We start from the raw sequence: 13,215 nt of genomic DNA, 5'->3' as shown, positions 1-13,215 counted from the left end.
CTATCTGTGCGGAGTCTGCACCTTTTCCCCATGTCTGTGTGGGTTTCCTCCCACACTCCAAAGATGCCTAGGTTAAGTTGATTGGCCGTGCTAAATTGACCCTAATGTCAGGGGTATTGGCAGGACAAATATGTGGGATTACGAGGTTAGGGCCTGGGTGGGATTGTGGTCGGTACAGACTTGGTGGGCCGAATGGCCTCCTTCTGCACTGTAGGGATTCTTTGATGATTCTATGAACACACAGGCTCCCTTAACAGTCCTTCAGCTGGGATTAGCTGATTCAGTGGGAATGGAGGGAGAACTTAAAAAGTTAATATTAGTGTTACAAGTAAGCTTACATTAACATTGCAATGAAGTTACTATAAAAATCCCCTAGTTGCCACACTCTGGCGCCTGTTCGGGTACACTGAGGGAAAATTTAGCATAGCCAATGCACCTAACCAGCACGACTTTTGGACTGTAGGAGGAAACCAGAGCACTCGGAGGAAACCCACGCAGACACGGGGAGAACGTGCAGACTCCGCACAGACAGTAATCCAAACCGGGAATCAAACCCGGGTCCCTGATGCTGTGAGGCAGCAGTGTCAACCACTGTGCCGTCACAGGATCTTTCTGTTTTTTTTATACATAATAAAGGATGTGGCCATCGCTGGCTGGCCAGCATTTATTGCCCTTGAGAAGGTGATGGTGAGCCGTCTTCCTGAACCGCCACAGACCTTGTGGTGTACGTGCGCCCACAGTGCTGTTAGGGAGGGGGCTTCAGGATTTTGACCCAGCGACAGTGGAGGAATGGTGATATATTTGCCCAATTGGGATGGTGAGTGACTTGGACGGGAACGTTCAGGTGGTTACATGGTACTCTACCACACGTAGATGTACATCGACCCACTGTGAAATACAAGGGTCTCACAGAATGCAGTGCCTATATTAAAGTTATTGCTTAATGCGAATGTCCCTCCAGTGATACTGTCATATCTTCAGGCACAGTACAGGTTGGACCTCAGTGAGTCCTCTCACTTACAGTGCTGACCAGCTTACCCTTATTCACAATGTGCCCAATTTCCTACAGTGCCGCCTGCTCCAACTTACCCCTCTTTGCTGTACACTCCCTCAGTCGCAGCAGCAGCAGTCACAGCTCCCACGATAGCTCCAATCACACCCGGAAGAGCATGGAGGTTGTGGATGCCGCAGGTGTCCTGTATCTTAAGATACTTTTCCAGGAATGGCTTAAAACAGACAAATTGCACCATGAGATCTGGCCTGAAGTTTCTTTGTACAGTCAGCAATTCACCCCAGTCAGTCACAATTCAGCTCAGGCCAGCGCGGGCCAGAGTTCAATCAGACACAGGTGTTACCCCATCCATTGCTTTTTTGTAGTTCCAGTTTTAAGTTTATTTATTGGTGTCATAAGAAGGCTTACATTAAATCCACAATGAAGTTACTGTGAAAATCCCCTAGTTGCCACACTCCGGCACCTGTTCAGGTACACTGAGGGAGAATTTAGCACGGCCAATGCACCCAACCAGCACATAGAATCCTGCAGTGCAGAAGGGGGCCATTGAGTCTGCACCGACCACAATCCCATCCAGTCCCAATCCCCATGCATTTACCCTCGCTATTCCGCCTGATACTAAGGGGCAATTTAGCACAGCCAATCCACCTAACCAGCACGTCTCTTGGACTTGTAGGAGGAAACCAGAGCACCCGGAGGAATCCCACGCAAACACGGGGAGAACGTGCAGACTACGCACAGGCAGTGGCCCAAGCTGGGAATCGAACCCAGGTCCCTGGCGTTGTGAGGCAGCAGTGCTAACCACTGTGCCACCGTGCTGCCCTGTTGAGCTTAAGTGTACACTGGACCTCTGATCCAGTGTGCACAGGGTCAGGGGGTTTGGGTCAGTTTGTTCAGAGGGACTTACTCTGACCCACTCTGCCAACATTAAGCACCCAGCTGTCAGCAACCCACTTGGTTCAGGTTGAGGGAAGGGTAGTGCAGCCTAATCTTTGATTTGATTTGATTTATTTTTGCCACATGTATTGGGATAAAAAGTGAAAAGTATTGTTTTTTGTGCGCTATACAAAGCATACCATTCATAGAATAAACAGGGGAGAAGGAAAGGAGAGAGTGCAGAATGTAGTGTTACAGTTATAGCGAGGGTGTAGAGAAAGATCAACTTAATATGAGGTAGGTCCACTCAAAAGTCTGATGGCAGCAGGTAATAAGCTGTTCTTGAGTCTGTTGGTGCATGTTCTCAGACTTTCGTATCTTTTTCCTGATAGAAGAAGGTGGAGGAGAGAATATCTACACTGCAGCAGGAGGATATTCGGCCCTTTGAGCCTGTACTGGCTCATTGTAGGAGCTATAAATTAGTCACACTGCACCACTCTTTCCCCGAAACCTTGCAAGTTTTACCCTTTCAGCTTATAGAGTCATAGAGGTTTACAGCATGGAAACAGGCCCTTCGGCCCAACTTGTCCATGCCACCCTTATTTTTTTTAAAACCCCTAAGCTAATCCCAATTGCCCGCATTTGGCCCATATCCTTCGATACCCATCGTACCCATGTAACTATCTAAATGCTTTTTAAAAGATAAAATTGTACCCGCCTCTACTACTACTTCTGGCAGCTTGTTCCAGACACTCACCACCCTCTGTGTGAAAAAATTGCCCCTCTGGACACTTTTGTATCTCTCCCCTCTCACCTTAAACCTATGCCCTCTAGTTTTAGACTCCCCTACCTTTGGGAAAAGATATTGACTATCTACCTTGTCTGTGCCCCTCATTATTTTATAGACCTCTATAAGGTCACCCCTCAGCCTCCTACGCTCCAGAGAAAGAAGGCCTAGTCTATCCAGCCTCTCCTTATAACTCAATCCAACAAGTCCCGGTAGCATCCCAGTAAATCTTTTCTGTACTCTTTCTAGTTTAATAATATCCTTTCTATAATAGGGTGACCAGAATTGCACACAGTATCCCAAGTGTGTCCTTACCAATGTCTTGTACAACTTCAACAAGACGTCCCAACTCCCGTGTTCATATGCAATTTCCTTTTGAAATGTGCACTTCCCAACATGGGTTCCTGGATGGTGTTCAGGAGCCTGAACCTCCGATTCAATTTCCCCTCTCTAACCAGGAGGGTTTAAACTGATTGTGTGACTCAGTGTGTAGTCCATGCATGGGAAGGGGTTGTATTCAAATTCTTTGGGTGAGATTTTCCGGCCGTGCTCACCCCAAAACCAAAAAATCCTGCCCGAGGTCAATGGCCCTTTGCATGGTACCCCCCACCCCCCCCACCTCGCCCACTACGATTTGCGTGGCAGGCAGGACTGGAAACCTCCCCCCCACCTCACCCGCTACGATTCCCGTGGCAGGCAGGACTGGAAAACTCCCCCCCCACCTCGCCCGCTACGATTCCCGTGGCAGGCAGGACTGGAAACCTCGCCCGCTACGATTCCCGTGGCAGGCAGGACAGAAAAACTCCCCCCTTTGTTTCTAACGTCGTTGCTATCGCTCCTGAAGCTCTGCTTCTGAAGCTGAGATATCGAGACTCACCGACAGGAAGATGAAGCCTAACGTCGACACAGTTCCTGAGATAGTTCCAACAATCAGCGATCCGTAGGGAGTGAGCATCATTTCGGCAGCTGTTCCTAGGGCCACCCCGCCAGCCAGCGTCGCATTCTGCACATGAACCTGGCAAGAGAACAACACACAATTAGCCACTCTTCATGGGTCAGTCCAGATGGCCAGCGTTGCCTGGCTATTCAGTCACTGAGGCATCACAGCCAAGCATGGTCCTGTCCCTACCTGCGACCAATGCATGCACACTTTCACAATTCACATGCTAGGGGATACTCACAGTATCTTAATTGCACTGTTAATGTAAGCCTACTTGTGACACTAATAAACTTTAAAACTTAAAACACATGCAAGCACATACATGAACACACACCAATGCAATGCATGCACATACAGATGTGCACAAGCATACACACATATACACACTTGCACATGCGTGCACGCACACACACCCTTCTATACATACACATACATTTGTAGCACGCACAGATACACACTCTTACTTTTGAGTATGGTCTGGGATAATATCAGGAGCAAGAAAACTAGTTGAATCTCCTCTCCCATCTCCCTGCCCACTTACCCAACAAAAAAGTTTAAAAAAGCCATCCAGCTCCCTCTTTTCTACTCCTGTTCCAGTATCAAGACAATCTCAACCCACTGGAACCAGAAATGGTCATGCAGTCTCTTCCGCCATTGAACTAGATCTTGGCTGATCTGTACCTTGGCTCCCTCTTCCTACACTAGACACCAGTGACTTGGCTCAATGATGTGCTCTAACTCAGTCTTCCTATGGGTGGAGTTGAGACTCATTCCACGTTGGAATCCCAAAGTTGTCGGGGAGACGAGATAGTCATTCCATCAATCTGAGCCAGAAATGAGCCCAACTCCCAGAGGTGGCAGGTGTCAAGGTCAAACTACAACCCTCAGTGAAGTGACATGGTGTTGAATTTGAAGTCTAGTCTTGGCCTGTAAGATTAGGTGCTGTGTTAAACTCCATGATGTGCCTATCCTGGCCAATGAGATGGTTTCTTACCATGTTGATCTTTCCCTTCTTCTCAAAGACACTGGAAATAGCAATGGTGGTGAGGACACTGGCTGCCAGTGAGCAGTAGGTGTTGATGGCGCCACGGTGTTGGGCATCCCCATGGTTTGAAATCGCTGAGTTGAAGCTGGGCCAGAACATCCAGAGGTAGAGGGTGCCTGAGGAAGAGAGTCGAATCTTTATGGTAAATAACCCCTCATCAACCCTTAACACCGGATACCCAACAAGCAATGTGAGCAACTCCCTTCTTCCCACTCAGCCACAATGCTCCACTCTTTGGAACTCAAAGCCACCTCAATTTGATACCACCCTCACTACCCACAAAGACCTCAAAATACCCAACACTTCCACTGTGTTTTTGACCTTCCCACAATTATTCTCCTATTTGCTCCATTCCATCCTCTTTATCTCTCCACCTATGGGCTGATCTTAAGCTGTATTAGGCACGGTGGCACAGTGGTTAGCACTGCTGCACCACAGCTACATGCAGCATGTGGTTCATGTCTGGAATTCACTGGCTGGAAGTATGGTGGAAGTAGATTCAATCGAGGCATTCAAGAGGAAATTAGATGGTTATTCAAATAGACACAATGTGTAGGGGTATGGGGAAAAGGCAGGAGAATGGGACATTGCTGAAACAATGGACCGAATGGCCTCTTGTGCCGTAAAGATTCTGCAATTCTGTGAAAGAAAGATTTGCATTTATATACTGCCTTTCACAACCGCTAGATGCAGCCCTTCAAGCTTGTCCCACCAATTCAGTGAGACAGATCATAGTCAATTTGTATTCTAAATCCATCCACCTATGCTGGGGCCTGAACTTCTTACAATTTATATTAATGACTTTGATGAGGGGGACGAAGGTTAAAGTTGCAGGGGCGGCACGATGGCACAGTGGTTAGCACTGCTGCCTCGCAGCGCCAAGGACCTGGGTTTGATTCCCAGCTTGGGTCACTGTCTGTGTGGAGTTTGCACATTCTCCCTGTGTCTGTGTGCGTTTCCTCCGGGTGCTCCGGTTTCCTCCCACAGTACAAAGATGTGCGGGTTAGGTGCATTGGCTGTGCTAAATTGCCCCTTAGTGTCCCAGGATGTGTAGGTTAGAAGGATTTGCGGGGTAAATTTGTGGGGTTATGGGGATAGGGCCTAAATGGGATTGTTGTCGGTGCAGAACCGATGGGCCGAATGGCCTTCTTCTGCACTGTTGGGATTCTATGATTCTATTCACAGTGCATTGGTGGTGGTGTCAAACTGTTTGACATTGCACAGGCCCTTCTCAGAGTTAGGCCTGACCTACAGAAGTGATTTGAGAATCCCTGGAGGACACAAGGTTTTGCTTCACTGTGAATTCAGGCCATAACACCCAGATTTGAACTGTGCAAATTTAGTGTAGGTATGATTTCAGAACCACCTTGCACCAATAAAGATTACATGGCTTCCAGTGTGGGTGCAAGGGAGATGACGAGGGGGTCCAGAAACAGACCTTAAGCTACAATTCACTCAAAGTAGCAACACAGTTTAATAAGACCATAAAAAGCCAACAAAGTACTGGATGTTCATTTTTCAAATGGATGAAACTAAGAAATAGAGAGGTTATTATTATGGTTATTATTTTTATTTATTAGTGTCACAAGTAGGCTTATATTAACACTGCAATGAAGTTACTGTGAAAATCCCCTAGTTGCCGCACTCCGACACCTGTTCGGGTACACTGAGGGAGAATTTAGCATGGCCAATGCACCTAAGCAGCACATCTTCTGGATTGTGGGAGGAAACTGGAGCACCCGGAGGAAACCCATGCAGATGCAGAGAGAACGTGCAGACTCCACACAGGCAGTGACCCAAGCCAAGAATCGAATCTGGGTCCCTGGCGCTGTGAGGCAGCAGTGCTAACAACTCGTAGAATCCCTACAGTACAGAAGGAGGCCATTTGGCCCATTGAGTCTGTATCAACCACAATCCCACCCAGGCCCCAATCCAATAAGCCTCATTTACCTTGCTAATCGCCCTGAGATTCGGGTCAATTTAGCATGGCCAATCAACTGTGCCACCGTGCCAACCTATGTTCAACTTTATAGAACATTGGCAAGGCCACACTTGGCGTGTAGTGATCATTTTTGGTTTTGGATATAGAGAACATAAGAACATAAGAAATAGGAGCAGGAGTAGGCCATCTAGCCCCTCGAGCCTGTCCCGCCATTCAATAAGATCATGGCTGATCTGAAGTGGATCAGTTCTACTTACCCGCCTGATCCCTATAATTCCCTTACCGATCAGGAATCCATCTATCCGTGATTTAAATATATTCAACGAGGTAGCCTCCACCACTTCAGTGGGCAGAGAATTCCAGAGATTCACCACCCTCTGAGAGAAGAAGTTCCTCCTCAACTCTGTCCTAAACTGACCCCCCTTTATTTTGAGGCTGTGCCCTCTAGTTCTAGTTTCCTTTCTAAGTGGAAAGAATCTCTCCACCTCTACCCTATCCAGCCCCTGCATTATCTTATAGGTCTCTATAAGATCCCCCCTCAGCCTTCTAAATTCCAACGAGTACAAACCCAATCTGCTCAGTCTCTCCTCATAATCAACACTAGAGGCACCGGAGAAGGTGCAAAAAACTAGTTACCAGAATGATACTGAAACGGAGAGGTTGGAGCTATCATAAAAAATTGAACAAGTTGCGGCTCCTTTTTCCAGGAAAGCAAAACCTGTGGGGCGACCATAGGGAGATCTCAAGATTATGAATAGGTTTGATAGAGTAGATGGTAGAGCTGTTTGGACCAGAACTAGGACCCATAAGTATGACTTGGTCACTGATAATAACAACAGGGAATTCAGGAGAAATGTATTGATCCATGAACTCACCACCACAGGGGGGCGTTCAGGTGAATAACACAGATGAGTTCCAGGGAAAGCCACTTGTGGCCAAATTGCCTGCAGAGATTTCACTTTTAGACGCTGAAAGATCTTTAATCAAGCAAAACTGATTTTTGGCCACAGTTGTTTTCTGAGCATGCTGCAATTTCCTGTGGCCAAGTTGGCCTGAGACTTATCAAAAGACACAAGGTATTAAACCATGTCACCCTGTTCCCAAACAAAGAGCTGCAGGGGTTCTTTGTAGACTTCCTGGAGCCAGTATTTCCTTATATGGGCACTGGAATGTGGGCTATGTGCAGTAAGGCATAAACACCATTGGGTCTGATGGGGTCCTGACCCTATCTGCGCTGGCTATATCTGATTGGCCTAATCAAAGGATGCAATTAGTTTCTGATTGATTCATTGGCTGGTTGCCAATGAACTTTTGGGGTATAGGAATGCTAACACAAAGAGCTTCTGTTCAGTGAAAACCTGGGACCAATATTCACAGAAGGCAATGTCTGGAAGGAGAAGACTGATATCCATGCAGCAAAACCCTGGACAGGTTTCATATGCAAGAGGAAATTGGCCTTACGTTAAGTAACGGATAATGAGTATTTAGTTCATGCTTTGCAGGTATTGACTATTTACTACATAGCTACAAAATAAAGAAATTAAACATTTAAAGTCGACGTCTTTATTCACTATTAGAGGTTAAAACACAGGTTTGCACAACATACTTAAACATGGGTTTCCTCTGGATGCTCTGGTTCCCACAAAGAGTGCAGGTTAGGTGGATTGGCCATGCTAAATTATCCCTTAATGTCCAAAGATGTGTAGGTTAGGTGGATTGGCAGGATAAATACGGGAGGATTACAGGGATAGGGCAACGTTAAGATGATCTGTCGGCCTTTTAGTGCAGACCCGATAGGCCGAATGGTCTCCTTCTACACTGTATAAGAACGAGGAGTAGGCCATTTGGCCCCTCGAGCCTGCTCCACCATTTAATAAGATCATGGCTGATCTTTTCATGGACTCAACTCCACTTACCCGCCCACTCACCATATTCTATGGATATGAAGGAGAAAGGAATAGAAAGACAGGTTGATGGAGTTAGATGACGAATGGAAGTTTAAATGGAGCAAAAATACTGCCTTGGACCAGTTGGGCTGATTTGTTTCTAGCTCTAAGTACTTTGTAATATAACCAATTAGAATACTGAACATGGCTGCACTGAGCCACAACAAGTCCATGACCCAACGCGCTCATCCTTTTGTATGCCACATTAAACCATTTCATTTCACCAACTGAATTGGGGAATATGATCCTGAAATGCCAAAAAAAGTCCTTAAATCGAACATAACATTAAAAGGATTTTCTTAATTCAGAAACTTTGAAACAGGAGTTTGGTTGCGGTGTTCAATCTGTAAGTTACGTTTTTCAGCTTTTTCTGAAGGTTTAGGCACCTTCCAAATTTTGACGCTGGGCATCCAAGTCTTAGGGCCACAAGAGGCTTATTGTACCCCAGAAGGTGAATAACCCTTGACCTCTGGATAGCTAATAAGTAAAAGACAAATGAATGAACAAGCAGAGATTACCACAGCAACAAAGTACAGACGCTTGCTTCTTCCTACAATCTTCAGTGTGATAAATTTATTTCCTACTCAAATCCATTCTTTCTCTGGATCTCGGAACACGGTGGCTCCATAATCTTTCGGTCCTCTCTTACCCCTACAATCTATGGCTTTCTAAAAACCCAACCAACCAGAAGTGCTCCATTAGACTATTGTCCTCCTCCCGTAAGCTTTGCCAAGGCCGAAACTCTCGAGACCAAATGGAAAATCACTCACCAACCATGGAGAAGAGGTCAGAGTGATAAACAGATTCGTTCTTCTTTTGATCCAAATTTGGCCGGTACAGGATACGTGTGATCGTGAGTCCAAAATAAGCACCAAACACATGGATCACCATTGAACCCCCAGCATCTTTAGCCTTGGAAAGAAGGAGATTTGTGACACTCTGTGCTGAGTGACTTTTATATATGATTTATGAAAAAGCAATTTCCCCCCCCTTTTTTCCTAAAGTTTGGATCTTACCCAGAACAAGAGCCAGCACACAGGTACTTAATAAACACCAGGAATGGACGGGTTGGCTTCTGAGTAAAGGTTGGACAGGCTAGGCTTGGAGCGGCTGGAGTTTAAAAGAGTAAGAGGGGACTTGATTGAAACCTTTCAGATTCTGAGGGCTATTGACAGGTAGCTGTGGATAGGATGTTTCCTCTTGTGGGAAAATTAGAGCTAGAATCCCTACAGTGCAAAACTAGGCCATTCAGCCCATCAAGTCTGCACCAACCATACTCCCATCCAGGCCCTATTCCTGTAACCCCACATATTTACCCTGCTAATCCCCTGACGCTAGGGTCAATTTAGCATGGCCAATCAACCTAACCCACACATCTTTGGACTGTGGGAGGAAACTGGAGCACCTGGAGGAAATCCATGCAGATACGGGGAGAATGTGCAAACTCCACACAGACAGTAACCCGAGGCCGGAATTGAACCCGGGTCCCTGGCGCTGTGAGGCAGCAGTGCTCACCACTGTGCCACCGTGCTGCCCACACGTAGTTAGCACTGCTTCCTCACAGCATTGGGAAGACTTTAAAAATAGGCAAAGGGGTGAAAGGTTATTGGGAGTAGGCGGGAATGTGGGGTTGAGGTTACAATCAGATCAGCCATAATCTTATTGAATGGCGGAGCAGGCTCGAGGGGTCAAGTGGCTTATTCCTAATTTGTATTTTCATTCCAGATCTGCTTGGAGGCCAACTCAGAGCTGCATACAACATCAACAGCCATTTGACCAGGGTAGAGATGGGCTGCAGGGTTCTCCATTGACCTTAGTGAGAGGGACACGAGGATTTTTTTTTATTCATTCGTGGGACATGGGCGTCGCTGGCTGGCTAACATTTATTGCCCATCCCTAGTTGAGAGTCAACCACATTGCTGTGACTCTGGAGCCACACAAAGCCAGACCAGGTAAGAACAGCAGATTTCCTTCCCTAAAGGACATTAGTGAACCAGATGGGTTTTTACAATAATTGACAATGGTTTCATGGTCATCAGTAGATTCTGAATTTCAGATTTTTAAAATTGAATTCAAATTCCACCATTGGTCATGGTGGGATTCGAACATGGGTCCTCAGAACATTAGCTGAGCCTCTGAATTAATAGTCTAGTGATAATACCACTAGACCATTGAACCATAAAGGGGAAGAAGATGCTGATGAGGGTTTAACAGCACCAAGGGGAGGTAGGGACATGAGAGGAATGAAGTGGGAAACGGCAACCTTGATAACTGGTCAGACATGAGAGATATAAAACTTAATTTGAGATCAGAAAGAATGGTGTGGGTTAAGACTGAGGAGTGTGTTAAGGAGTATGAGAGAATCTGAAGCACAGACAGGTAAATGTTTGTGAGACTAAAACAAATTCAGTCTTTGAGCTGTAGGATTTGATCTGGAATTCCAGTGAATAGAGGCGCTGTCTCTGATGGCATAGCAGGAGAGCAGAAAACTCAGAGAGAGGGGCAGGGCAGGGAAGATCGCAGAGCTAGAGCAGGGGAACAGGGCCACAACAGGAAGGAGCTTGAAAATGTGAATAAAAAGGCCCCTCTGTATCTTTCTTGCCATTTATGCCCAGATATTGGATTCAAGGAATTGGGTTTGTTTTCTCAGGGAAATGCAAAGACTTCGAAGATTACGAAAGGCTTTGCCAAAACCGATCAGGCAAATTTTTCCTTGCGTTGCAAAGCTCAAGCAAGCTACAAATTAGGAATTTCGGGGGAAGGGACTTCAGGAGAAACACATCCAACTAAAAAATAATCAGATCCTCCAGGCTTCAGTCCATTCGGAACACACACCTGCTGAATCCAAACCCAGGGGAGCAATTTTCGTGGAGGCTGCCTCCTACTTGGACCTTCTCCAAGTTCACCGACCAGCTCAGGGCAGAGGGCAGTCTTCCGCTGCTGCCAGTTCAATCACAGGGGCCTCTATAGTCCCATCCTGAGAGTTGGGTGCTCCTGAGGCTGGTAGAAGAATGTGGGGGCAAGTCAAAATGCAGGTGCCCTTGGAGGACTGAAAATGAATAAATTCCTGAGAGGGCGCAGCACACAGGCCCTCGGAACACGGGGGAAATCCCTCCAGTGGCAGAGTTCAGGCCGGGGGACCTGGGAGATGGAGACTCTCTCACCCCAAACTGCTACAGAGAAACCACCTCCACACTTGACAAGGTGGGTGGGGGGATGATGAGGGGAAGGGTGCATCCCAAAATGCCAATGAAAATTTTTAAGAGGACCTAATCGGGACCTTAAATAGGCAGATTGGCTACTAACTAGCCCCAAACAGGAAGATCTGCCCACAAAGTTGTGCAATAAATAATAAGGAGGGGCGCTGAAGTAGACAAGACAATTAGGTTCCTATAAAATGAGATGGGCTTCTGGAAAGGGAAGGACTTGAGGGTAATTGTGAGTAGTTAGGGTTCACCTACCAGAGAGATATAGGCTGGATGCCCCCTAACAATTGTTACCCACTACAAAATATTTCTCATGTTCTATGTGGATAGAGTGGATAGAGCTGTGAAGAAGGCCTATAGTGTGTTAGCTTTTATTAACAGGGGGTTGGAGTTTAAGAGCCGTGGGGTTATGCTGCAACTGTACAGGACCTTGGTGAGACCACATTTGGAATATTGTGTGCAGTTCTGGTCACCTCACTATAAGAAGGATGTGGAAGCGCTGGAAAGAGTGGAGAGGAGATTTACCAGGATGCTGCCTGGTTTGGAGGGTAGGTCTTATGAGGAAAGGTTGAGGGAGCTAGGGCTGTTCTCTCTGGAGCGGAGGAGGTTGAGGGGAGACTTAATAGAGGTTTATAAAATGATGAAGGGGATAGATAGAGTGAACGTTCAAAGACTATTTCCTCGGGTGGATGGAGCTATTACAAGGGGGCATAACTATAGGGTTCATGGTGGGAGATATAGGAAGGATATCAGAGGTAGGTTCTTTACGCAGAGAGTGGTTGGGGTGTGGAATGGACTGCCTGCAGTGATGGTGGAGTCAGACACTTTAGGAACATTTAAGCGGTTATTGGATAGGCACATGGAGCACACCAGGATGATAGGGAGTGGGATAGCTTGATCTTGGTTTCAGATAAAGCTCGGCACAACATCGTGGGCCGAAGGGCCTGTTCTGTGCTGTACTGTTCTATGTTCTATGATCAAAATCTACAGTGAGATTTGTGACAGGAAAGACAAAGGGACAGGTTGGATAACTCACCCCGAGAACATTAAGGAGGATGAATTCATTCACTGCGTACAGAGTCACTTCAAACAGCGACATGATCAACAACTGGACCGGACTGACTTTTCCAAGAACTCCTCCAAATGAGATCAGCACCGAGGCGGCACAGAAATCGGCATTTATCAGACTGGGGAAAGAGAAAGCAAAGGAACAAAATGTCAGGGATGAAGGCACAGGCACTGCAGCAACATCTGATGTCCTTTGAGACAAGGTTAACTATTAACAATGCTTTGTTGAGGGCCGCAACTCAGGCCTTTCCGTTCCTGCATCCATGGACCAGAGATTACTGAAGCTATTGTGTGAATATTTAATGTGCTCCTCGCTGCCATTTTAACCTTTTTAATAAACAGGGAGCACTGTCAGTAGAGCAGGTTGAGAGAAGAATTCAACAAACATGTATA

At 46.5% G+C, this 13,215-nt stretch overlaps 1 protein-coding gene across 1 annotated transcript in view; it reads right to left on the bottom strand.

Moving 5' to 3' along the window:
* rhcgb (Rh family, C glycoprotein b) overlaps positions 1 to 13,215 on the bottom strand; it is a 35,102-nt gene that overhangs the window by 14,421 nt on the left and 7,466 nt on the right. The window contains exons 3-7 of the mRNA XM_078241013.1: positions 12,791 to 12,941; positions 9,319 to 9,460; positions 4,610 to 4,776; positions 3,553 to 3,690; positions 1,090 to 1,226 (exon numbers count right to left, since the gene is read on the bottom strand). Coding sequence (XP_078097139.1) covers positions 1,090 to 1,226; positions 3,553 to 3,690; positions 4,610 to 4,776; positions 9,319 to 9,460; positions 12,791 to 12,941 — 735 coding nt within the window. The remainder of the gene's footprint in view (positions 1 to 1,089; positions 1,227 to 3,552; positions 3,691 to 4,609; positions 4,777 to 9,318; positions 9,461 to 12,790; positions 12,942 to 13,215) is intronic.

This window comes from Mustelus asterias, chromosome 24 (genome assembly GCF_964213995.1).
Source record: "Mustelus asterias chromosome 24, sMusAst1.hap1.1, whole genome shotgun sequence".
In the NCBI taxonomy this organism is placed as follows: Eukaryota; Metazoa; Chordata; class Chondrichthyes; order Carcharhiniformes; family Triakidae; genus Mustelus; species Mustelus asterias.
The sequence above is the reverse complement of the archived record's forward strand: the minus strand, read 5'-3'. Positions and strand labels throughout refer to the sequence as shown.